Source organism: Numenius arquata, chromosome 6 (assembly GCF_964106895.1).
Source record: "Numenius arquata chromosome 6, bNumArq3.hap1.1, whole genome shotgun sequence".
In the NCBI taxonomy this organism is placed as follows: domain Eukaryota; kingdom Metazoa; phylum Chordata; class Aves; order Charadriiformes; family Scolopacidae; genus Numenius; species Numenius arquata.
This window is the reverse complement of record NC_133581.1, coordinates 69,262,454-69,288,831: the sequence shown is the minus strand read 5'-3', so window position 1 is coordinate 69,288,831 and position 26,378 is coordinate 69,262,454. Positions and strand designations below refer to the sequence as shown.

Genomic DNA, 26,378 nt, shown 5'->3' with positions numbered 1-26,378 from the left:
AGCAGAGGGGCTCCAGCCCTCCCAGCATCTCCGTGGCCTCCTCTGGCCCCGCTCCAACAGGTCCATGTCCTTCCCTTGCTGTTTTGTGGGTCTAGAAAGGAATTTCTTGATATGGAAAATATGATATAACAATAATGAATCAAAAATTATATCCTTATTAATACCCTGTTCTCTTTTATCTTGTTTTAATTCAGACTGCGAGATGAAAGGCGTTTACCTGGAGTCCGTGCGCAGCCCGGCTCTTGGCAGTCGATACAAAATGGTTCACCGGGAATTCAACACCGTGGAAATTTTCTCTCAGGTATGGAAGGAGATGACTGCTGTCCCTGTGAGATTCCTGCTGCCCGTCACCCCGATTAGCCTCTAATCCTACTTTGAAGCGTAGTTTGCAGCCTGTGGTTGATAAATAATAACTTCTAAACCAAGACTTTTGACTTCCTTTGGAGCTGGAGTGTGCAGACAATTACATTTCGATAGAAGCGCGCACGCTCGCTTTTTTTTTCTTTTTTTTTTGTTAACACACCGAAATCCAGGCTGTGCTTTCTGAGTATTTGCAAGCAGATATTTGCAAGAATATCGCTTGGGGTTCAATTTCCAAGGGGAAATGTCTGGATTTCTGGAGTTCTGGAACTGCCGGGGGTGTTCAGGGGGGGAGGTTTGAGGCGCGAGGAGCCCCCGGGTCCCGCAGTGCTCACGCGCAGGACGCGCTGGATGCACCAAGTGCCTTCGTGGAGAGGAGCAGCAAGATCATGAGTGTTTCAAAACTTACTGGATTTGGGTTTTTCCCCCCCCAGATTCCCGAGCAAGACCAGGCGTACGCAGAAGACAGTTTCTGTGTTGGAGAGGAGGAAGAGGAAACCTGCAAACCCAGTGACTCCAGCGAGGAGGAAGTGTGTGTGAATTTTGATCTCCTAAATAACGAGAGTTTTGTTGGCGGACGGAAACAATACCTCACTCGCCGCAGAAAGAAACTAAAGCAGGCCAGGATGGAAGAGAACTGCTCTGTCCCAGTGCAGAAGAAGAAACCATCCCGGATTATCGTTCTCAGCGATTCCAGCGGGGAAGAAACAAGTGTCAGCAATGAGAAGCCCTCGAGAACAGAGTGCTCCAGGGCAGAACGGGGCGATGCTGAGATACCCACGTCGTTGCCTTCCGTCTCCCCGGCGCAGCGCACGCAAACTGCTGGGGAAACCCGTGCTCATCAGCCGCTGGGGAGCAGGAGGGAGATGCTCCTCGGCTTGAGAGCTTCGGTATCTGAACTGCTGGATTTTCACCCAGACCATCGAGTCGGAAGCACACGCTTCCCACCGGCTGGCACTGGTTCTGACTGGGGGAAGGAGGATCTCCAGGCTCCCCCTGAGGTGGGTGTTAATTCAGACCAAGGACCTTCCTCTCTCTCCGGGCAGCGGGACCCCGTCCTGCTGCCCTTGCTTTGAGGGCTGTCGGCGACGCCGCAGCCAGTGCGAGGTGCTCCCGGTGAGAAAGGAGCAGGGTCTGTGGGTGCTGCGTTACATCGGGTCCCTCCTCTGCGGCACAGGCGGCTGCTGTGCTCACAGCATCACCTGGAGGCTTTCTCAGCAGTCAGTCCATAAAAATTACGGGTTAGATACTGCCTTCAGCCTGACAACCGTGGAGGAACATGGATCTATTTCAGATAGTAGTGCCCACTGATTCTTCGGGGTTTGTAGGTATAAAATGCTTGTTCACTGTCCTACATTAAGACCCTTCGTAGTCTGAGGCTGGATCCGGGATCTCTTACACTTTTCTGCCTGACTTGTGTCGTTTGCAGTGTTCAGATTTTGTTGAGCTCGTTAGTGAAGGCTGCACGCTTTGTCATTCAGGCTGCTAAATAATGAGATCAACCGATCTGGGAGATTGTTTGTAGGGGATTAAAGTGTTCATCTGAAGGTGTTTATATTTTGCAATATCAAATAATACCTCTTTTTCTTTTTAAAGATTTTATTAATTGGATTTTTGGAAAAAAAAATACACTTTGTTCCACTTTTTTTTTTGTTAAGCATCACTATTTGAAAACTATTTGTTTAAATCTTTGGCCTTGTGCTCCTCTGGTCTCTTAGAAATACTGTGTGATGTTCAACGCTTACAGGTGGACAGCCCTTTGAAGACCACCAGCAGGAGCACTTCGGTCCCACCTTGTTTGGCTTCCACAGGCCCCTCTCCAGCTCCGATTTCACGCGCCCCCCCGGAGAAGGACCCCCCGCTGGCCATCCTGGTGGACAGCCGGGAGATCTGCTCTGGCGCGGAGGTGGTTTCTGCGCTGAGGGCGGTTCACGGGGTGAAGGTGCAGGTTTGCTCCCTGAGCAGCAGCGATTACATCGTCAGCAACCGCATGGCCGTGGAAAGGAAGTTTCTCTCGGAATTGCTCAACTCGGGGAACAGGAGTAAAGTCACCCAGCGGCTCCAGCGCCTGCAGAGCATGTTTGAGAGAATCTGTGTGATTGTGGAAAAGGACAGGATTAAACCAGGTAGCTGTTCCCGGGTGGGGGCGGCGGGGGGACGCACTGGGCTGCCCCAGGCTTGCACTGGCCACACTGGCTTTGCGTATTATACGGGACGGAAAGGAGATTGACAACCTGTATTTTGGTGTCTGTAGGAACGTGACATTGATAAGGTGACCAGCTGAACATTACAATTGGGTTTGCTTTTGAGAGCCATTTAATATAGGCAGAGCTACACAGCTGGACCCAGAGGGATTCCTTAACTGGTTTTTCCCTGCTCCAGCAGTTATTAACTCAAACATTTATAACCGACCAGATTAACACATGCAAAAAGCCCCCAACTTCAAGACAGATTTGAGCACGGTGAGAATAGTGCGATAAAGGAACCGGCACAGCCTTACCTGTGCTCGGCACTGGAATAACAGCGGACTCAAGACGGATATTTTTTCTAGCAGTGCCCTAACGAGCAGTGTCTGTGTAACGAGGGGAAAGCTCTCAGAGTTAGTGCTGGGGTGACAGGTAGCCCCTGAGCACACCGTCCCACCTACTGAATCTACCAGTGCAGGGGCCAAACCGGTAACGGCTGCTGCTGGGACAAGCGAAACACCATCAGCTGAGTGGAAGCAGTTCTTAGGAGCCGGCAAAAAGAGCGCTGCTCCAAAGAGCCCCTTTGGGAAGCCCATGTCTGAGGCGTTGCCTCCTGCCACAAAGCACGGAATAGAGCAGTCTCAGAGTCACCTCCTGGACTGACAAACATTGGTGGCCAATTCTAGACTGTTTCTTTATTTTATAGAGTTCGGACAAGCCATTTGTTTGAATCCTAAGATCCAAATTACACAATCAGATGACTTTCTACTCTCAGTGCCATCTAGAGAATAACGGGGAGGTCCTGCTGGCACCTGTGTCACAGAAGGTGGAACCAGAGCTCCCAGCTCCAGTGAAATTACAGATATTCCAGGATACAAACCTCCGCTATTGAAATCTAACTGAGGATGCAGCTTTGGTTTCGTGACATAAATCTAATTCATTGATGGTTCAGATACGGAACCAACGATGGAAGATGTAGTTTCTCAGGGGGGCCGTAGATAAGCGGGTTGCGTTTGAGCTGCCTTTTCACCCCGCTGCTGAAGCCGTCACTCGCGTTCGGCATTTCATCCAGTTTTTCTCATGGTGCTGTTTCCAAAGTGCTGCTTGTTTCTCATCTGACACAGAGCTCGAGTGCACTCCTGTAGCTTTACAGAACCTCTTCTCCTTTCCACGCTCTGTCCTGTTCATCACTTACCACGTGTTCCTCCCCATCCTCTCCCATAATGACATTTAATTTACATTTTCAGTGTAAAATCCTAAACTCTGCCTCTCCAATAACCGAGTCCCTCCTGCTCCCGTGACCCCTCCTGCCTCCTCTCCGGGAGATGTTTTCCCCCCATCTTGTTTTTTCCTTGCGAGCTCTCAGAGCGGGGGATCTCAGAGCAGTCTGGCTTTGCAAATGATCTGTATTACATTTTTTGCCCTCATCTAGCGCTTCTTACAGTAAAACCTCACCGAGATTCTCCCTCTGCAGGAGAAACGACCCGCTTTTTCCAGCGGACGCAGTACTACGACGGCGTGCTCTCGGCCTTGGTGCAGGCTGGGGTCCGAATTCTTTTTAGCTCCGGCCAAGAGGAAACCGCCGCTTTGCTGAAGGACCTGGCTTCAGTGGAGCAAAGAAAAGCTGCCGCCATCCGCGTCCCAACGGAGCTGGAGGGTCACAGGCAGGAGATGCTCGACTTCTTCCTGAGCATTCCCAACCTCAGCTACCCGGCTGCCCTCAACATGTGCCATGGCTTCGGCTCCGTGAAGGAGGTGGCCAACAGGTAACAGCGGAGGTGTTGGGCGCGCGCTCTGAGCCCTGACTCTCCTTTCGCTCCTGTTTTCATCCAGGACCTCCCGCTGGGCTAGTTCCACAGAGATCCTGTCTCTTGCTGCCGGAGCTCCCTGGAGCTTTCCCGTCTCTGCCCCTGCCCTTCGTGCAGCTCTGTCTCTTGAAGCCGAGCACACCAGGGCCATGACACAGACTCTGTTTCCACCCTCCCACCTACGGCCGTGCCTTCTTCTCTCCCCTTTCCTGCCATTCCCCTTTCTCTGCAGCGCTCTCAGCCTGGCTTAGCCCTCAGGAACCCGGAGAGGTGACCACCGGCAGCACGGCCTTCCCGGTGCCCTCTTTCCTCTTCTTGCCCACCTGATCTTTCCCCTTTTGTCCCGGTACCGCCCACCGGACTCCCAAGAGCCACAGGTGAGGTGGCCCCTGCTGTGGTCTCTTCCAGCTCTCCGCTGGACATCGCCACGGGCGCCCAGCTCAGCCAGCAGAAGGCAGAGGAGATCTACCGCTACCTCCACTACGGGTTTGACCCACAGATGCTGCCCCAGGACCTCTGCCCCAAGGGGAGAAGCAACGCCGCTGCCAGGAGCTGAGGGGAGCCAAGTTTGGTTTCCTTTTAACTGCACTTTACTGAGGTTTGGTTCCCTGTAAAATATGTAAATAAATATTGCAGAAACACCAGGGCTTCGGGTATGCTCCATCCTCTTCTCGGCCGGGTCCTCTCACCCCAGCAGGGCCCCACAGGGGGCGAGCGTGTACGGTGAGGGCTGGGTACGATCATTCCCAAATGCCTCTAGAAATGAGACTAACGGCTGAGGGGTTTGGCAAAGTGAAGCTTCCTGGCTTTGGCAGAAAGGTGGTGACAGAGGGAAGGAGCCACCTCCAGTCCCCGCGAGACTGGTACCCGTGTTTCCCAGGAAAAAAGGGAATTGCCAAACGTTCCTTGCTCTTCTTGCCCAGAACATCGGGTCTGCAGTAGAGATGGCTGTGCCCAGGGCAGCCAGGAACTTCCCCTGCCCTCAGGTGGCCTCTCAGCTGCCATTGCCTTCTCCCCGGCGCTGTGACCGTCGCTGCACCTTCCCTCCCTCTGCCGCCCTCCTCCAGCCCCAGCCCGGGGGCTCTGGGCCGGGCCACAGCTCGCTGCTGCCACCCTGCGGCTGCCCGGAAAAGGAACCTGGTGTTTTTATTCCGTCCCATGCAGGGGCCAGGACAGCAGCGAGGGACATGAAGAGCCGTAAATAGATAAATAGAGCGCACCCTCAGCGAGTTTGCCGACGACACCAGGCTCGGTGGCGCGGCCGACACGCTGGAGGGAAGGGATGCCACCCAGAGGGACCTGGACAGGCTGGAGAGATGGGCTCGTGCAAACCACGTGAAGTTCAACCAGGCCAAGTGCAGGGTCCTGGGGTTGTTCAGCCTGGAGAAGGCTCTGGGGAGACCTCATAGCAGCCTTCCAATATCTGAAGGGAGCCTCCAGGAGAGCCGGAGAGGGACTCTCTGTCAGGAAATGTAGTGACAGGACAAGGGGTAATGGTTTTAAATTGGAAGAGGGGAGATTCAGATTAGATATTAGGAGGAAATTCTTTCCTGTGAGGGTGGTGAGGCACTGGAACAGGTTGCCCAGGGAAGTTGTGGCTGCCCCATCCCTGGAAGTGTTCAAGGCCAGGCTGGATGGGGCTTGGAGCAACCTGCTGTAGTGGAGGTGTCCCTGCCCAGGGCAGGGGGGTTGGAACTCGATGATCTTTAAGGCCCCTTCCAACTCTAACCATTCCATGATTCTAGGATTCTAAATAACCCCACATGGTCCAGACCAGCCCCAGGCTGGGGTCACCATCCGCGTCTGTCTGAAAACAACAGAGGATGAAAAATTCCAGGCCCAGCAGGGCTGGTGGAGAGCTGGTGAATCCTGCTCCTCCCCAAAGACTCCCATCCATACATGAGTAAAACGAGCTTGTCCTTTTTTATTACATTAAGGAAATGTAAAAACTCAAACTCTCCATAGAGGAAATTAAAAAGCAATTTCATTTAATTACAGACTGTACCGCTATAAGTTTATTGTACAGTCAAAAAGATATTTTATCTTAAAATGAATCAAAACTTGCCAGTAATCGGTATCCGAGTTCATTTCTCACCCCCCCCCAGAAGAAACAGGGGAAGGAGGAGCCCAGGCAAGAAAGTGCCACTTTGTAGACATGGACAAGACAGCCGTTGCTGGAGAGGCAGCGAGGTGAGACCGGGCTAAAACACATAAAAACACTGCGGGTCCAGTTTTCCAAACCGAACTCTTTAACACCACAGGAATACATCTCAGAGGGGGGGCTTCACACGAGAGACACGTAAGCGTTGCGCTAATAAAATCCACAGAGTTCATTAAACAGAAGAATAGGAATCATCCCGTTCTTCATCAGATGAATCCGGTGCCTCAGGCTGGAAGAGCTTCCCGACAACAGGGCTGTGCTTCACTTCTGCAGGGAGCAAGGGGGACGGTGAGCGTGTGGAGCAGTTACTGCAGGTCCAAAAAGCACTTACGAGAAGTGACTGTGGGGAAGAGCGTGGCCCCCCAACAAGCCCGTGGTGACACGGGAATAAGTGAAGGAGCCCGAGATGAAGGGGAGAAACAGGGAATACTTACTGTTCTCCAAAGGCAGCTGGGATCTGCGTGAGGCCGGCGTTCCCAGCACCCCCCCGCCCTGCCGGAAGGAGAGAGAGGCTCTGCTCACACAGCTGTGACAGCGCCAGCACGGGGGGACTGGCACAGACTCAGTCTTACACCAGGATTAGGGCATCCTGTCACCATGCTACAGCGTCACTAAAAACCTAAACTGCTCAGCTACCGCAAAGTTCTCACTGAACTGGAGGCACAAGCCATTTTTTTTCTGCTTCTGGGATCTTGGCTTTTCATGGAAAAGCCAGAAAAAATGAAGTCTCTGATACTGAGGGAATAAATAAATTCAGGGACGGTGTGACAGAAGGTGAGAAGTGGTGTTCCCCACTGTACAGGAGACTCCAGAGGAACTTCATGTACCTCAAGCTCACAGAATTCAAGAGCTGTTACAAATCCCGAGAAAAGCGACATACTCAATGCTGACAATAAATAGCTTTTTTCTAACAAACAGAACTTTTATCCGAGAGAAACAGAGACCAAACCCAGAACTCTGGGAGGCAGAAGGGGAGGGTTCCTGCTTTCCGTCCTGAACATACACAACCGGTCCGTGACCCCGGGACCCTTTGGCTGCCGCTTGGCACAGCTCTGCGTGGCTAAGGTGGGAGTAGCAGGAAGGAAAGCAGCATTACCGTCATCTTCTTCACCTTGTCCCAGCTGCCTCGGCTGCCCGGTGCCGCCTTCTGCATCCGCAGCATGTGCCTGTCGTAGTCGTTCCTGCAGGGGTGAGCCGGCACGTTAGTGTCACTGCTGGGCCACCTACGGACCCGCTGGTGATGGCTAAAGGCATCCTACACACAGGTCTCGGTCAGAGGGAAAATGAGATGGCCATTAGAGACAGCTGTTGGTCAATTAAAGGCAGCAGCAGCTCTGGGAGTGTAACAGCACAGAATGGTTCATTAGATCCCGTGTCAGAACTCCTAGTGCCAGTATCGGACAAGGCTTCGTCACCGCCCCAGATGATGTTCCTTTCCTGGCCTTCAGATAAAACACCACTTATTCTGCAGGTTCCAAGAAGATTCCGGTTTAAGTGAAGCCTAAAGCAATTGTGTTCAACTTTAAGACCCCAAATGAGCCGAGAACCCCCTGCTGAGGCTGATGCCCCAGTCACAGCCCCTCCCAGAGCAAAAGGGGCCACGATGGGCAGTGCGTCGTTGCCCACACTTAGTTGAGTGGCTCAAACATACGCTGTTGATGGGAACAACTTTCTCTGAACACACCCCAGGATTTCCTCTGCGTGCTCTGAGTCTGTAACCAGTATCCCAGTTCCACCAGAGATCCGTCTCAGAAGACAAAACCCAGCCTTGGGGCAACGGGAGAGGCAGAGGTGAGCCGTGGGACGGCAGGAGCTCCTACCTGTTGATGGGCACCAGCATTCCGGGGCTGATGTGCTCACACTGGGGCGTTTTGGCCATAGGGAAGACGGCTGAGGAAGGCGTGATGGGGTTGTCCGTAAGGGCAAAGGCGTCATCGTCATCCTGGCTTCCCCGGAACGCTGGCAACTACAAAGCCACATCGGAGCAATCAGTGACCTGCCCTTTCCAACCGCTGAAAACACTTCTCCCAGGTCCGTCTCAGGGTGGCCGCAGGACACAGCCTCTTCCCGACCCTGAACCCTGGTCCTGTCCCCAGAGGGAGGGGTCCCAGACTCTGTTCTCTCCTCAGCAGGCAGTCGCTCCATCCCCTTCCTCACTTCAGCTGTGGTTCTGACTCCACTGTGTCCCTCGCGAGACGCAGAGGCCAGCAGTGTGCACAGGCAGCCAAATGACACCTCCCTCTGGCTCTTAATCCTCCTCCCCTTGTGCCCAACATCTCGCTGGCCTTTTTTGGCTGCTACTACACATGCAGAAAATCATTTCTGATTACGAGCTCAGAGCTGACCATTACTACTCAGGAGGAGGATTTCAGGATTACTCAGTGAACTCCTGGTCCTTCCATCTCGAAGGGAGAGGAGAACTGGAAAGGTTCAGAGAGGAGAAACACAGATGGTCAAAAGCACAGCAGGTTCTGTGGTGGGGGAGCTTTAACTGGCAGCAGGGGTGAACGGGGACCGGGACAGTTTTTCCCTGTCCCTTCCCCATGAGAGGTAGAGGACAACTTTGAGCAACCAGGTCTAGTGGGAGGTGTCCCTGCCCAGGGCGGGGGGTGGGACTGGATGGGCTTTAAGATCTCTTCCAACCCAAACCATTCTGTGATTCTATGACAAAGCCAGCAGATACAAGTTCAGATCACGTAGAAGATGACACTGTTTCACGGCAAACAATTCACCTCTGGAACTCGCACTCTTCACAAGATGTGAAGAGTCTGCACAGGTTCAAGAGGGGGCTGGACTCGATCATGGGAGGGGAATGCACTCAACTCCTAAATGCGGAGGGTTTCTCTCGGCAGGGATAGCTCTCACCATGCCCCACAGGGAGGTTAGTTTCTCTTGCGCAGCACAAGCCAGGCAAAGTGAATTTGGGGAAAAAAAAGAAGCAGAGAACCCTTTTGAATGATTGGCTGTGATTGTATACTACCAAAGGAGGAGTCTCCTGAAGAACCCCTCCACAAAAACAGGGAGTCTTGGCCGTGGATGCATCGATTCTTTCATCGGTTCTTTCCTGCTCACACCAGCCACGGGGATTTCTCCACAGCACATGGCAGCTTTTACCAAGCAGTGAAATTACCGCTGCTTAAACATCCTCTTCCCAGTGGCATCACCCCACTCTGGACACATGCTGGGGTAAGAATCACACTGTTCCCACAAAGAAAGCCCATAAAAGAACAAACAGATCAAGAGATATCCACGTGCCTTTGGAGTCCCTGCTGGTTTTAAAAGGCAGAGCTAGTTTGGGCAGAAAACAGCAAAAAAAGATGTATTGTGAAATACGCTTCAAAACCAGGTGGGTTTTACGCATCGGTTCAGCAGCGATCCTCGTCTGCAGAAGCCACGTTCCACGCGTTCCCGCTGCCAGCAACCCAAGTATTGCAGTAACAAACGGAGGAAATAAACCTCTTCCCCCACATCCACGAGGGTTCATAGATGGAACTGAACCAGCAGATTGTAACGCGCCCCCAAAACTCCAGAGCAGCACACGCGCATGTACACCGTCTGCTCGCATTTACCTTTATTCTTCTGTTCTGAAAGGGCGTCGCAGTGAAAATATCATCGTGGTTGTCCTTCGGCAAATGGTCCAGGAAATCCCTCATCTGCTGCTTTCTTTTCAAGGTCCCCACTTTGGCAGTTATGGCAACCGGCTCTTTCTTATCTACACGAATCAAAATGCTGGTTTAAGACATCAGTTCTGTGGCGTGGCTTTAAAATTCGCTAAGTGCGGTCAGTGCTGGTGTTAGATCCTGTCTCTCCTTTGCGGAAACGTCTTACAGCTGCTTTGTCATCCTCTCAGTTCTTAAACAATTCATGCTTTCAAAAAGGATTTCTCTACTACACCTATCGGAAGCTTAGTCTGGAGCCTTAAAGGCCATTGCAAGTGTCATATGTACATCAGCTATTTATTATGATTTTAGAGAATTATCCCCGCACACCTGCATTTTAGAGACAAAAGACTCAGATGTATCCCCCGCGCTGCTGTGTGCGTTCCCGTCCCCTGCTCTCCCTTCCGAGGGACTGCCGGCAGCAGTTCAGAAGAACATCTTCCCAATATCCCCATGTTCAGACCAAAGCTAAACTGGCTGCTTATGCAGGCAGTCAAGTGCAGAAGAAAACTAACCCACAGCTGACAGATTATGAGAAGACCCGAGTATTTTAGAAGATGGCCTTCTTCACTGTCGGACTCAGGTGTGTATTTGTGTCTGTACCTCTCATTGCACAATAAATATTGAATTCAGAATTCTTTAAAGACGACAAAGTACCCAGAGCCAAGGTGTCAGTACCTTTCTGTTCTGCTTTTCCTGGAGCGGTGCTCTTCTTGGCGTGGGCTCTGGAACCTTTGGCCTGTTGTTCTTGGACGTACTTCTGCTGGCACTCCTCGGCGGAGCGAGAGCCCACCGCCATGGCCACCTCCACCCAGAACCCGCTCCTGTGCTTTGGGAAGGAGGCGACGGCCCTGCGAGAGAGCAACACCACAGCCCTCGTCACCCCGACAGACCGGCGGCCTCCCGAGAAGGGACACTGCGCCTCAGACGCAGGCAGCCTCGTGGCTGGCATCTTGGCCAGGCCCTTTAGAACATGCCCATTTCTTTGCCCGACTGCAGCTCAGAGCTCCGGCACAAGGTAAATGCATTCCTTATCTGCAGCACGTCCCCCCGCCCCCCTGACAGGAGCTCCTGCCTTTGCGGGTTTCTCATCTACAAGAAACAAAACCAAACATGGGCATTTTATTACTTAATGTCTATATTAAATACTGCCCAGTAGTACGTTTGAGTAATTGGATGATGCATTAATTATACATTCTTGCAGTTCATCTCCCCTTAACAAAGCTTAGATAAGCACATCCCGTTTAACACTCCATCGGGGAGAGAATGTGCTATCTCTGCCATGCTAAGCCATAAATATGAACACTTTTACCATATTATTTACCTACTGGTGTTTTTCAGCGTTACTCTGAGGAATGTTTATCACTTCTAATAAGATGAAGTAAAAATGGGTAGAGCAGATTCACAAAACTTTGCCTAATGCCTGTGTTCCTCTCACTTTACTCTGATGACAGCGGTGGGGGCTGCTGGGGGCTCACCCATCTTCAGTTACTTCAGAAACTACTCACCTGTTTCATTTCACTATTTTTTAATTTGTTAACAAACTTTACTGTGTAAGAGGGAATTAAAACCGAAAGGAAACCTTTAAGTAACACAAAAGAGACCGAATCTGAAGAATCCAGACCACCCAAGCCTCCCGGTGCCCAATGCCATCGTGCCCCTGGGAACACAGGGCAGCCACTTGCCTGTGGAGCTTCTGCAATTCCTTTTCAGACCAACCATCAGCTGCCCGTGGGAAGAGCTCTAGAGATTTCTGCACCTTTTCCCTCTCAGGTTCTCTTGCTTTTGGTGCTGAAGACTTGGCAGTCTTAAAAACTTTACCTCTTGGCTTGTTATCAGGTACTTTTGAATTCTTTTCTTGAAATTCCTCTCCACTGCTTTCGTTCTCGGAGTCAGAATCAAAAAAATACCTCGGAGGGTTGGTTCTGCTTCTTGTCCTCATTGCCTGGTAAGGCAGAGGGGAAGGACTAGGCTTTTTTCCTTCAAGTAAATCAGAACCGTCACTGGAGCCGGGCAGACTTTGCCTGACGGGCGTGTGATGGGAGGCAGCAGAGTGTTTTATGGTCCTTGGTTCACCCAACACCTTGTCTGCACCATCCTGTGAACTTCTACAGTTAGAGGAAGATTCAGAGTTTTGAATGACTTTTTTAGATAAAGGGTTATTTTTCCTTTTGATAGACAGTGGGATGTCTTCACTGGATCCCTCTTCCTCATCTTTGCCTGACGGTTCTTCTGTTAAACGCTTGTCTTGAAGCGGCTTTTTGGCCGACCTTAAAGAGTACTTGTAACCCTGCCGATAGGTGCTCACTTCTGTATATTCCCTTCCTCCTTGTTCCTTTGTCGCTCCTGGCGTTCTGCTGTGGTAGCTGGTTTTGTTTAGTACCCCAGGTTTTAAGGGAGTCAACTTAACAAGAAGCTGTGTTGTAGTCTTTTTGCTACTGACGGTGTGATCGCTCTCCTCCTCATCCGAAATGAAGCGCCTGGCCTCCTTGCTTCCTTGTTTGGAACTGACTCCTTTTTCATTGTTTTCCCCTGGAAGAGAGGATGAGGGTGCAATATCAAACTGTAGTGTCAACCGCTACCGCGCTCTCCCACAAGCGCAGAGCAGCCGGCTCCCACGCTCGTGGAGACTTGTGAGCTCCTGTCTCACAGAGGCTGCGTCTGCAGGAAGAGAAGCAGCACAGGTCCCGCTGCAGCTCCCCGCTCTAACACGGATCTTCAAGGAGATACTCTGCTGAATGGTCATCTTGGGACACTAAACTAAATTAAACACTGCTTCCCTATGAAGCACAGCAAAATGTCACTTAGAGAAATTGGTGATGGTAGGAAGCGTTCCATGGCGCTCTGTACTGCCCCCCCCCCCCATTCCAGAGACTCATAGCACAGGTTATCAGCAACCCATTCCCAAGGATTTACCTGACGGATAACTATAAACTCATTTCTGCTGCTAAGGGCTGTCCATAACCTGACCAAATGTGACTGAGTAAAACCAGCATCTAGTGAAGCTTCCCGAGACTCCAACACCTCCTCTCCCACACGTCTATCTCAGAAGGAGCAAGGAAAGGCCTTCTGCCCTCACGCTCCCATCTATTCAGGATGGAATTTGTTGGGAAGAAGAGGCTGCGTGATGCAGACACGACAGCACGTCCCAGCAGGCAGCTCCTCTGCGTGGCAGAGTCAAGAATCAGAGAAAACCCATTTACACACGGCTCTTACAAAGAAGACACGGCACAAAGCCAGTTGCAAGCGCAGAATTGATCCTGAGCAAGTGTCCCCTGGCTCCAAGGGGGCGCAGCCAGCAGCAGGGGGTTCCTCGGGTACGGGGGATGTCCTGCTCCTGCCCAGCTCACTCCCATCACACACCACCTCCAGGCGACTGAAGGAATTAGCATTATCGAGGCTACAAAAGGGAACGGTATTGCCCATGCAATAGCGATGTCGAGACACCCAAAGCACGGGAACAGAAACTTAAAAAAAGAAATTATCAATCATAATCCATTTGCAGAAAGAAATCTGCATGTTCCCATTCTGTACATAAAGAAGTGATTTACAACCATAGTTTATATTCAGAGCTGTAAAACTAGTTATTCTGACAATTCTTCACAGAAGCAGCAATCGACCATTAAAAGGTTTAAATAATTTCTTTGCATTATCAGGACATCACCATACTGCTCCAGCAGCCGACTCATAATCCCACTACTTCTAGTCAATAACTTCCAAAAAAAAAAAAAAAAAACACCAAGTAAGAAATTAATGTATTTTTTACCTTTACTTCGGACTTTTGCTGTTTCTTCTGTTGTCTTCATTACTTCCTTTCTTCTATTCTTAGAGATGAAACTGCTCTTTCTTTGGACTCTCTCACTGCTAAACATCTTCAAAATAAAACAATTTAATCTAAGCTTCTGCAGGAGGTTACATAGCAAGCCTACCGACACCAGCTCTGAAAAAGCCAAACCTTTACAGGATGTAAGTTTAAAACTCACCTACATTGACCAGCATCCACTCACTCCTAGCTGATGAGTGAGGCGTTTATCCAAACGCAGGGAGCCAAAGCGGCTTAAGTCAGGCTCAATATTTACATTCAAATAGTCAAAAACACAAGCTAAAAAATCTCAAGAGCCAGAACTGCTTGAGCTGGCAGTGAGTTGGACGTCCACCTTCACCGCCGCAGCTGGTGCTGAGCCTTAGCACAGCCCCCGTGCCGTACGGCTGACTAATTAGAGAGGTAAAAAAAAAAAAAGCTCACAACTACCACAAAGAACACTGTTTTCCTTCACTTTTTTCCCAGAATATTATTAGTGTTGCTTGAAATGTCATCATAAATACGAACAGCACACCTCAAGCAGTGCTCACAAGAGCCGCAGTCTTCCCGTGAGCTACCTAGCACGTTTATTCACTGTATTTAAGATGCATTTAAATAGCAATACGCATCAGAAACTCACCATGCTCAGGTAATCTATTCCGCCTTTTTCTATAGTGACATTTAGTTTCTGATCCACAACCTCCCGTTGCCCACACCAGAAACTTAGTGGTGGTTTGACCAGACGGCCGCTACGCGTGTAAACTCCGCTTGAGTCGTTCAGTATGGAATTGTGTGCTGGGGTTACACCTACAAGAAAAAAAACCCAACCAAACAACCACGAAATACAGTTTTATCCCAAATATTGCACTGCTATTTCAGCTTGGCAGACATCACAAGCGTAGGAGCCATATTGCATTTAGACCAGCTCGTTTGCACTGGTTACAGGGAAAATATAAAACTCACTGCAATGTCATGTTGTTATTTCCAGAGCATTCAGGTTAGCAATTAGCATAGCCAGACACGACTGAAGTAATCAGCTTCACAAATTATAGAATTTACCATTGTGAGCTTCTTATTCTTACTGCGTTTAGAAGGTTACAAATACTGCAAAATTCATATAGGGAAGAAGAGTGATACAGAAAAGTTGTCACGCTGGACAAATCCTAAGCCATGAGAGAAAAACCAGCCCAGCTTTTCTCACGTTCCAGTATTAACAAGTAGTACAGCACCGTTTGGCCAAAGCCCTGCTGGAACCTATGAGAAGGTATTAAAGAGAAGTCAAAGTTAAAAGCAAAAGCTATTGGTGACCCCAGCGCAGCTGGGATTGCATTACAAGGCAAAAAGCAAAGAGGTGGATCAGTAGGTTATGGCTTTACAACCGTTTCCTTTAGAAGCAAAGCCAACGTCATGAATTTGTCCATGATGCCTTCCATCCATCCCCAATTGTTATCACTCTCTGGGCCTCAGCTGTGGCCATGAAATAAACCTGCTTGAGGACTTGACGTGCGGTAAAGCTAACCCGGCTAACGCTGCTGGGCATCGCTGGGGAGGAGTACCAAGGATGGAGCTACGGTGGAGATACTGAATCCCCCGGGGTGACCCAGATGGACTAAAAAGAGAGCATTTTAGGCAAAAAAGCAATGGGAGAAAGATGAATTTTGCTGAACAGCCAGCTCTGGAGTCACTGCCTTTGGCTGCTACAGCCCAAACCAGACTCCGGCTGCTTTCCCAGGGTCAGCCCCCGGGACAGCCCCCGAGCGCTTCTTGGAGCCGCTGGGCATCAGCAAAGCACAGATACAGACACACCTCCACGCTCCGGATCCTTGCGGTCTAAGTGAACACCCAGCTAGTTTGTTCCCTCTCCCTTACAGCCTAATTAACGAGGTACAAACCAGACAGGTGTTGGATATCTTTTGCTGTGGAAAACAGCTCTCAAAAAAACCTCAACTTTTTTCCAAAGAAAAGGTATCATTAAATACTCACAAGTGTTTTCATCGTTCCTCGGCAATACTTCATAGGTGGTGTTTCTCCTTTCAAGTGTCTTTGCATTTCTTGCTGAGCCTTTTGCATTCGTTAACACATCTGTGCCCACCACTGCCTCGCTCTCTTCAGTTTCATCCTCGACACTATTTTGTTTTCGTTCCTTCCTAATTATTTAGAGTTTAAGAAAAGAATTACTAAACTTATGAAAAAGTTGTCCTGTAACAACACATTACCGTAGGTAAATGACATCAGTGACGCCCTTTGCTTGTGTTTAAGGCTATGGAAAGAAGTGGAACAAAACCAAAGGAGTGTAATGAAGAAGGGTATAAGAGTATCCTCCCAAAGCAGTGACCAGCTTGGAACGTGGTCTTCGTGCACACATCTACAAGTGTTTATACTCCTCTGTCATAGCATTCTTGAAAAGCACAGTGTCAATAAGAGGACGTTGCAATGAAGCAGAATCTCCAAAGAAATTACCTTCTTCTTTCCTCAAGAAACTCCTCAACATATTCCTTCCACTTTTTGGAAAACCCATACATGAATCTCTTGATGAAACGGTAGGGAAATCCTGTTTGAAAGAGGAGTAGCGTTAACAAGAGCTGAGCAATACTTGGAATCAGACAGGGCAGAAATAATATCCAGTGCAGTCATGGCTTTGTAAGGACCTCAGAAGCCACTACATCTTTGAACACCAGAGAGAGATGAGTTTCCCCAGCTTAAGAGAAAAGCATACTTCATAGAGAAGTCAAGCGAGGGGTCATTAATTGGAGACAGCACTAATTTCCTGGGAAGCAGGAGCACAAGCTTTCCCTGTCCTTACCATCCCGATGCAGCAACATCAGACTGTGGCTGCTGCTGCCCAGCTCATGTTGTTTTCTACAGAGTTTATGAATCTGCTCAACAGCCCACATCATTACAGGATTCTTTTTGTTCCTCTCATTTTCTATTGCTATTTAAACCCACAGAAGCTCCTTCTCCTTATCACATAACTACTTTGTGTCCTTACAGTCTTCCCAAGAGCATTTCTAGAATCCCACAGTCCAGGGGCCCCAAAGGAGCCTTAAAACCACTGTGAGGCGTTACTTCATCTACAGTAGAATCATACAATGGTTTGGGTTGGAAGGGACCTTAAAGCCAATCCAGTGCCACCCCCTGCCCTGGGCAGGGACACCTCCCACCAGACCAGGTTGCTCCAAGCCCCATCCAACCCGGTCTTGAGGCATTGACCAAAATGACAGAATAGCAATCTTAGCAAAAGAAAACCCCACCAGTTTCTTTAAAAGAAGGTACCAACCCCACCAGTTTCTTTAAAAGAAGGTACCCGTTAGCCAAGTTCATGCTCTGAAAGCCCTCTCTGTAACTGCAGCACCCTAAAGATGCCAGCGACAATTAACACATCAATTAACATTCCAGAGTATTAGGAAATCTTACGCTGGAGTCACTTCCCAGCCCGTGCTGAATACCCCCTGAGCCCAACTAGCAACATCAGGCAAAACCTTCTCTTCAGCATCATAAATCTAATGCCCTTCTCCACCTGTATGGTTACATTAAGAATCATCTTCCTACCTTCTTTCCTCATGGAAGCTGAATCTATATTTCCCTGCAGCAGGTAGACATTGCCAGATGATGTTTGAACTTGGTTGTGCGCTATGCGTTCCACAACCGCGTTGCTGTGCCAAGGCAGGTCTCTCATACCTCTAAGAAAAGACAGATAACGTCAATAACAGAAATAAAACTGGGCTTTCAGAAAAGAAGGCATTTAAAACTAAAATATGGATATTCCACATGAGACTGGCAAGGTAACACGTTTTATGAGCAATACAGACACTGGCAAAAGGTGCTACATTTTCTTTTCTCAGCTTGGAAGAGAAACAGTTCTGGCCCTGTCTAATCCTTGGAGGGGACAAAACGAACACGTCAGCTGCTGTGAGCGTTAGGTCACAGAACATCAGCTTGACAATAGGCTGCGGAAGCTAAAGGAGTAAAGGACTCCATCTAGATCGTTATTGCAGTGATAACACTACGGAAGTCACAAAAGTACCATGATACAGGTCAAATGTCTGTCTGTTTTCCCAGCATAGGTAGCCCCCGCCATCTCTCAGAGCCTGCCGAATTACTGCCTGTCACAGAGCTGCCGCTGTGAGTGAGGCGCCGAGTTCTCAGTGGGTAAGCAACAAGAGAAAGAGTAGAACACTCTTCTCCGAGAGTGTATTGGTGCTGAGGGACGTGGGTCAGTGGTACCTTGGCAGTGCTAGGTTGATGGTTGGACTTGATGATCTTAAAGGTCTCTTCCAACCAAAACGATGCTATGATTTTCACAATGTCTTCAACCACTTTTATGGGAAGCTAAATCTCTCTTTTGTCCTGACACTTGTTTTCCTGATCTTATGGCTGTTTGGATACAGTCTGACCAAAAACACAACCACAAAACCACAGAGTCAGTTTTCAGGTGGATTGGCTGCTACCATGGTTGGCCATGGAGCTGTAGAAGTAACAGTGCCACCAGAAGTGACATGGCAGGAACACACGGCTGATGGCAGTCAGCCTGTGCCACATTTGACTGACAGCAGCCACAAAACAGACTTTTTGTGAAATGAAGTAGAAGCTCACAAGATCCCTAAGTCAGCACCAGTTCGGGGGATCCACTGGACAAACACATTTGTCTTTATTCCTCTTAAGCTTTTTGATTGACTCAGGACTGGATTTTCAAATAATTATTTAACCAGTATTTTCCTGTAGGTGGGTACTCTCCTTCCTGCGCACATGGAGGAATTCACCTCTTCTTTGATAAAGAAGTTTAAACTAGAACATCACTTTGTATTTACTCCTGGCCACCTAAGCCAGCCTAGGTCAGGACAACCATAGTTTCTTCTCCCCCACCATTCCTCAGCCCCAGCCGTGTGGTCCCTCATCCCCCCGAGCACCAAGGCGTTCCAGGGACACAAGTCTCAAAGCTACGGCCCTTCAGCCAGGTGAAGGTGGAACAGCCTTTCTAGCTCAGCTGCTGACAGCCCCCCAGCGCGTTCTACAGTGCGTTTAAATCAGAAAACTTCTTACTTCCGTTTTCCTTCAACACATATTGCAGTGTTACCATCCATCACTTTAATTCTCCAACTGGTTAGGCAGACATTTTTCTGTTGCAAGAAAAAAAGTCATTTTTAAATTAGACTAAGCTATACAGCGTCACTGAGGCATCAGCAAAACAGAAATTAACTCCTGTATAAACCGAGAAGACATATAGGCACCAGCCTCCAGACCAGAAAAACTGAAAACAACCATTATATACATTAGCTGCTGAAGCACAATAAAGCTGGAGTCTAATGCATAAGAGAAGACAGGAATTTAAATTACAGAAACTTTTGAGTAATTAATGTTGACTTTGAGAAGACAATGTCATTGGCCAAGACCTCTAGCAAATCCAAAAAGCTCCTCACAAAAGATACCAACACTGTGCCATTACCCCTTACACGTGGTCAGCTGTCCTCCGTTACTGCTCAGAAAAAAAGTTATCCATGAGAAAATAAAATGGCATTTATTAGCTAGGTTATTGCTGAAATTTAGACAGTATTAAAATGGCTATATCTGATACTGCAAACTACTGACACCCCTAATTTCACATTACAAAGCCAGCAAGTCACTCGCACTCAAGCTGCAGTTTGGAAAACCGTGTATGAAACATACGACTGATTTAGGGAAAAAGTGTCTCAGAAAATGATTTTTTAATATCTGAAACTATCACTGTTTCTCCTCACAGCTTCACTTGATAAACTCCACATCTTTTCTTTTATGACATTCACCTTTTGACCATCAGCCGTGGCTTCACTAACGATCTTACCACTGATCTGACCCTCAGCGAGGGAAGGTACCTGAGAGGTAGAGCCAGCGCCCACCCAATGCTCACATCTGTAGCGTCCCGGGACATCTCTTTCAGCAGCTTCTCCTCAGCTACAAATCTTAAACATTAACAGGTATCTGTTCCTTATTTAAATCAAAGCTCACCATAACGGTAACTTTTAATACAGGAAAACTTATCAGACATGCTTGACAAGGGTGAGGGAGAACGAAACAACTCGCTTAGCTTGGAGAGGACTGCTGCACCACAGATGTCCCCAGGGAACAAAGGGAACCCCCCCCCCCGGGTAGGCAAGCTGCCACCGCCTAGGAAGGAATCAGGCAGGAACGCGGCACGCTTCAAAATGTGCTGCTTTCCTCAAGATTTATTCACAAAGTTGTAAAAACTGCCAAGCGCGTAGTAAATTGAAAACGCAATCTGCAGACTAGTCTCCTAGGAAAAGGGTCTTGTGCCACTTAATCCAACAGGAGTTGGGATGTTCCATATGAGAGCCCAGACTTTCACCTCTCCAGGACTCAGGTATCTGTGAAACCAGCCCCGGCCCACAGCTGAGAAAGACCTCTCCTCCTCGGCTCAGAGGCAGCCAGGAGCTACAGCGGCCAGAGGTTTGTTTCCTCTCCATCATACACATGGCAATTAACACTTGTATAGTTTATTCTCTTCTGAGCACACTCATTACTTTTGACCAAAAAAAATTAAATAAATCGCAACTATGAGTGACAAGCACCCACGGGAATCTCTCTGTTGCCCTAAAGTATTAAGTAAGTTCTCCCACCTCTTTGCCTGCTTTGCCAGCAACTTGATCTGCATGGGGCGTATCCAAGGGGACCTCACAGCCTTCTTTTGGCTTTTGCCTCCTCGGAATGTGGATTTTGGGAGAAGAGAGCATGATACTACATAAGCACGGCGAGGGCTTTTGAGGATTAGTCTCCAGTATCTTCTCTCCTCCCTGAGCAGGTTCCTTATTGCTTGGCTGCAATTCTCTTCTGTCTTGATGAAGTTCCGTACCTTTTGCTTCTCCATTTCTCCACCTTTCTCCTAACCAGTCCCCACTTTTAGAAGGGGGAGGGCTTATAATCACAGAAGTAGTATTTTGAGACATTTCATCATCAGCATCCATTGATTCCACAAGGAAATTATCCTGATCATCCTTATCAGCGGCCACACACTCTGTAGGGTCACTCCTGAGCGGCTCAGCAAAGGCAGATTTGACCGATGGCTTTTCTGTAGCTGTGGAAGGAGGAACGTTCTGCTTGACCAGGTTTGAAGGTGCTCGATCTGTCCGTTAAAAAAAAGAATAACAAAGAAATCAGTGATATTTGAGAACTAATAAAAATACATTCATAAAGTTAGCTCCATTCCTAATGAATGGAGATTATTGATGAGCATCACAATTATGAAAGCCCCACCTATTTTAGCTGTTAACACAAGCCACTCTCTGAATTTGTTTGGACTAGCTTTTCCTCATCACCTGCTGTTAAACACTTAGAGATATCCCACTTTCCCCCCAAAACAAGCTAATGCACACCATGTCTATTAATAGTATTTGTGTACTATTCTTTCTATCTTTTCTTTAATGAATCCTCGTTGCAGAGCAAAAAAAAGTTGTTTTCATACAAACCATCTCAAATATTTCCATTTTTGCTGCTCTGCTGGGAGCTACAAGCACTGGGGTTGGAGTTTTCAGATAAATTAAGCTCAGTTTTGAAGCTGAACACTACTAAGCCTTTGCCACGCATCACCATCTTCATCCACATTTCCAAAACTGAATTACAGGAGAGCAGAATATACAGGGTTGCTACCAAGTAGCAACATGGAAAAAAAACAAATACAAGAGAACTTCTCATGGAAGCAAACCTTTTCTCCTGATGTATTAAAAGCTAAGGGGAAAAATAAATTAAAAAAAGAGCCGGCAAATAAGAGGGTTAGGATTTTCCACCAAGTTTCCGTTGGTCAGAAGGACGGTACTCTACCAAAGCCCACGAGAGATGACAAGCAAGAGCAGAAACCCGAAGAGTTTTTAGGAGCAATCCCAAGTACCTTTTTGCTGCTGCTGCAGTTTCCGCTTTACACGCAAGAAGAACTTCTGAGGGGATTCCTGTACCAGAGGGTGTACGGCCTGTGCTTTTGTGATCTGGTTCTTAGGAAATCCATTGCAAACTAGTTCTGGAAAATAAAAATACAAAAAAAGTCTTTGAATTTGGGGAAGAAAAACATTTTCGTATGGGAGGCAGTAGAAGCAAAGTCCATACTTCATAAGATACTAAACTCCACTATGCAACAATATTTTTTCTTTTCTTTCCCAGATGGATGGGCAATAGGAGCTCTGCCTTTTCATGGGGGGTTGGCGGCTGTGCTGCCTCAGCTGTGTGTGAGTAGCACCCTCAGGTGTGTGCACATGTGTCTGATGTAACCCAGCCCACAGGGAGCCCCCAAACGGGGCGTGTTTTACAGCAGGAAGGTCTAACAAGCAGCACCAATATTAACCCTTTTTGGTATTCCATAAAAGGCATTATCCATTTGTGATGTGATGATGCAAAGGCAAAAGCTTTCCTGGAGCCCCTTTTAGGAACTGGAAGGGGCTCTGAGGTCTCCCCGGAGCCTTCTCTTCTCCAGGCTGAACCCCCCCAACTCTCTCAGCCTGCCCTCACAGCAGAGGGGCTCCAGCCCTCCCAGCATCTTTGTGGCCTCGTCTGGACCTGTTCCAAGAGGTCCATGTCCTTCTGATGTCCCCAGAGCTGGAGGCAGCACTGGGGGGGTCTCCCCAGAGCGGAGCAGAGGGGCAGAATCCCCCCCCTCAGCCTGCTGGCCACGCTGCTGGGGAGGCAGCCCGGGATGATGTTGGATTTCTGGGCTGTGAGTGCATTTGCCAGCTCATGGCCAGCTTTTCATCCACCAATACCCCCCAAGTCCTTCTCCTCAGGGCTGCTCTCCATCCCCTAGCCTCTATGGATACCGGGGGCTGCCCTGACACAGCTGCAGGACCCTGCACTTGGCCTTGTTGAACCTCATGAGGTTCACACAGGCTCTGTTTCTCCAGCCTGTCCAGGTCCCTCTGGATGGTATCCCGTCCCTCAGGCATGTCAACACCACCACTCACCTTGGTATCATCCGCAAACTTACTGAGGGTGCACTTGAATCCACTGTCCATGTCACTGATGACAGAAGGTACTGAACAGCGCTGGTCCCAGTACGGACCCCTGAGGGACACCATTTGTCACTGATCTCCATCTGGACAACTCGACAGGCCCCAGTGAAAACAACACACAGCTGCCCACACTACTGGCCAGGTAAGACAGGCTGAGCACTTAGCCTAGTTTTCTGCAATTATGTCTTAAAACGAACACCGACAAGCCAGGTAGGTCTTAATCCTCTCCCAAAACTGGATTGGTACAGGAGATTCGTAACTCCTGTGCTTTGAACAGGAACACAGGTAGCAACGAAGCATGACCCTTCCCACAAACCGGCCAGTTTTCCTACTCACCTGTAGCAGCTGTGGTGCCATTACAGGAGGGGCACGGTGCTTGAAAGTTCACATTACACCAACTAGTCAAAGACCAGAGATGCACCAGAAAAGCCATCACACCAGGCTGCCCAGGGAAACGCCCCAGAAGGATTTCAAAAGCCAAACAATCCCTCCACCAGCCTTTCTCCTTTCTGTATCGACTGCGGGGTGTTGTTAAAGTCATTGTTTGTTTTGATTTTTTTTAAAGCTGATAAAGTGTAATTCTCTGTTTTTCAAGGTGTTGCAAGGGGTCCCCCTCACAAACAGAACCGAGGGAGCAGTTAAAGCCAGACTGAGCAAGAAAGGAAGGAAATGCCACGGGAGGGATTCCTTTAAGGTAAAGAAAGGGAAAGAGACATCAACTATGGCACAGACACGTTTTATTATTTAACACCCCCCAGCCAAACTTTAAAAAGAAAAAAAAAATCCCAAACATCCGGGGAAAAAAAAAGCAGTAGTGGTACCAATATTTTTTTACACCTATGAATGCACACCGGTTGCTTTTTCCAGACCCTGGAAGAGTAAGAAGCAAAACACTGAGGAAGCCACACGCAGCTAAAGGTTATAATATGAGGTTAACATTCTTTCGCAGAGAAACCAACCTTTTTCCGGCCGGACACAGCCCCTGGGCGTCTCGGCGGGTCCCTGCCGGCCCTCTGCCTTGGCAGGCTCCTGCAGCTTGGCCAGAGCCGCCGCGGGCCTCGGGACGGGGGTCAGGATGGAGTCGCTGCCGCAGTCCCGCTGCTGCTGCTGGGCCTTGGCCTTCATCCGCTGGAAGATCTTGGCCGGGGACTCGCGGGCGGGCGGCTCGCAGGCCGGGCGCTTCAGCCACCGCTGGGGCCCGGGCGGGATCTCGCTGACATCCAGCGGCTCCGGGTGGCCCGTGCCGCCCGCCACCAGCGTGGATTGGAAGACACCGCCGGCCGCCGGCCTCCTCTCCCCGCGGCCCGCCGGCTCCGCGCCCACCTCAACGGCGCCCTGACGCCTCAGGAATTCCTTCAGCGGGGTCAGCGTGCCCGCGGGGACGTTGTTTAGGGGCACTGACTTGAACGGCAGCTCTCCCGGGCGGCGGCCGGGGTACCGGCTGGGCGTCACGATCATCTCTCCGCCGGGCCCGGCCGCGGCCCCTCACGGCGGCGGGCGATGGGTCGGACTCTCCCCTCAGGCCCCGCCGCCCAGCCCGCCCTCACCCTGAGAGGAATTTGAGCGCGGCCGCCGCGCCCGGATTGGCGGCGAGGGCGCGTGGCGTCACGGCCGGCCCGGGAGGCGCCAAGCGGGCGCGGGGGGGGAAACGCTACCGGGAGGCAGGTGGGGAACGGCGCGTAGGCGGGTGACACCCCCGGAAGGATGGTGCGGTCCGCACGGCCCCGCCCCCTGGGCGCGGCCCGGCCCCGCTGAGGCGCGCGCGGCCGTTAGTGGGGGAGGCGATCGCTGGGTTGGGGGGAAGGAGGAGCGGCGGCCGCTCCGCTGCGCTCCGTGAGGGGCAGGCGGAGGCGGTCTCCCGGCGCTGGGGAGGCAGCGGCTGTGTTGAGCTGCCGGTGAGAGAAAGGCGGGTGGGGTCTCCCTCCTCAGCCTCGCCGGCTGCCGGGAGCAGCGCGTGGGCGCTGAAGGAGGGCGGCGCCGTCCGCGTTGGGAGGACGAGCCCGCCGGGGAAAGGTGACAGGCTGGGGACGGGCCCACGGGACAGGGCGCTGGGACGGGGAGGGACCCACAGCCCCTCAGGGAGCGGAGCCGGGGCCCGCCGGGGGGAACAGGCCGACTGGCTCCTGGCTCCGGGGGCAGGCACAGGAGGGAAAGCGGGCGCGAATTGTGGCAGCACCTCTGAGGGGGATCAGGGCTTCTAGCACCTGCGCTGCGAAGTGACCCCTAGCTGTAACTGCCTGTAGGTTTTTCAAAAGACAACAATTAATCCAGTCTGTAACCGTTAGCTTGGGTGAGGGGTGTAATTAGAGCTCTGAAGACACCCGAGCTGCTCTCTGCCTTGGCCGAAAGATTAAGTGGTAGAGCTTCGTGTTTCAGGTGGGAAATGGGGAGTTACTTGGGTAATACATAGAACAGAAATCACCAGCTTTACCCACCAGCTGGGCTCTCCCGCCTAATGAGGAGGCACAGTGGAATTGGGTGTGCCTGACGCTGGGATTAGGCCAAGCAGGTAGGCTCAGGGATTCAGCTTTGGGGAAGAAATGACCTCAGTGTTTATTGTAATTGACCAAGTGTCCGCTGCATTAAAAAAAAAAAATAAATAAAGTAGTTATGCTGGATAGTTTGGGGTTCTATTTGGTATTTTACAACTTTTTTTTTTTTTTTTTTTGGTAATTCATGCCTTTGGGCTTCTTACAGGAAATGCGTGCGCTAATTAGTGGCCCAGATTATATAGCAGACAATGACCCTGTGCTTGCTGTTACCCACAGTTGCTAAGAACTCACGCAGAGGAGAAAGAGCCAGGTACAGAACTGTCAGTGATAAGAACCAGAGGTAGGTGTGTCTCTGGGGAGGGGGGCCATAAGCTATAAAGAAAATAGTTCAGCAAGAAGCACGTTTTGGGGAGGTTACGTGGCCTTGGAGCCTCTTGGTGAGGGTTTCACGTGCTTCTGAGCTGTTCCCAGTTAGAGACAGTATCTGCTACGGAGGTGAAAATCTGTGAGTGCACCACAAGTGCTCCCTTCAAGGAGCTGGGGTCCCAGAGGGAAGAGGTGGGGCTGGTAGCCCCGTTGGTGGGGAGGGCAATGGGGAAAATGAAAGAAGAGCATGAAAAAGCCAAGTCAGGAATGGCAAGAAAAGGCTGTATTTACAGTTTACATTAGTGGGTACATGTCTGGTTGTGGTTTGTACAGGACTGACTGTCCGTACAGCTGGTGTGGGCTCAGCCTGGCTGGCACAGCACTGGTAACCTGAAAGTAATAGCAATCTGATTAGTACAGTGTAATATTACCAGTTTCTAGTGGTGTGTATTGCCCTCTAATGGTTCAGTTCCTCTTAAAAAGCAAAAAAACTCCCACATTCAACCCACAGTTTACTCTTTATCTCTATTGATACCTTATTGCTACCATAGTTTCTTAAA

General features: G+C 49.9%; 2 protein-coding genes across 2 annotated transcripts in view; one reads left to right on the top strand and one right to left on the bottom strand.

Moving 5' to 3' along the window:
* The window catches only part of FANCM (FA complementation group M), a 64,916-nt gene extending 59,919 nt beyond the window's left edge, over positions 1-4,997 (top strand). The window contains exons 19-23 of the mRNA XM_074148944.1: positions 195-301; positions 795-1,361; positions 2,108-2,486; positions 4,021-4,312; positions 4,763-4,997. Coding sequence (XP_074005045.1) covers positions 195-301; positions 795-1,361; positions 2,108-2,486; positions 4,021-4,312; positions 4,763-4,910 — 1,493 coding nt within the window. The 3' untranslated portion in view covers positions 4,911-4,997. The remainder of the gene's footprint in view (positions 1-194; positions 302-794; positions 1,362-2,107; positions 2,487-4,020; positions 4,313-4,762) is intronic.
* A 1,330-nt stretch (positions 4,998-6,327) lies between these two features.
* Positions 6,328-24,418, bottom strand: MIS18BP1 (MIS18 binding protein 1). Its single transcript, XM_074149743.1, has 16 exons — positions 23,920-24,418; positions 21,853-21,978; positions 20,588-21,090; positions 19,017-19,093; positions 17,526-17,656; positions 16,437-16,527; positions 15,960-16,123; positions 14,617-14,783; positions 13,941-14,046; positions 11,860-12,706; positions 10,853-11,025; positions 10,085-10,227; positions 8,336-8,481; positions 7,612-7,696; positions 6,950-7,007; positions 6,328-6,782 (listed from the first exon to the last, which is right to left on the bottom strand). Exons 1-16 carry the CDS (start codon positions 24,416-24,418, stop codon positions 6,688-6,690), a joined length of 3,411 nt encoding a protein of 1,136 aa, XP_074005844.1. The 3' UTR covers positions 6,328-6,687.
* Positions 24,419-26,378: the final 1,960 nt, after the last annotated feature.

Coding starts and splice junctions, on each gene's coding strand:
- MIS18BP1 (XM_074149743.1), bottom strand. CDS start 24,418: ATGATCGTGACGCCCAGCCGGTACCCCGGCCGCCGCCCGGGAGAGCTG. Junction 14,047..14,616: donor GAATAGATTACCTGAGCATG/GTGAGTTTCTGA, acceptor TTTATTTTGAAG/ATGTTTAGCAGTGAGAGAGT. Junction 12,707..13,940: donor AGCAAAAGTCCGAAGTAAAG/GTAAAAAATACA, acceptor CCTCTCTTCCAG/GGGAAAACAATGAAAAAGGA.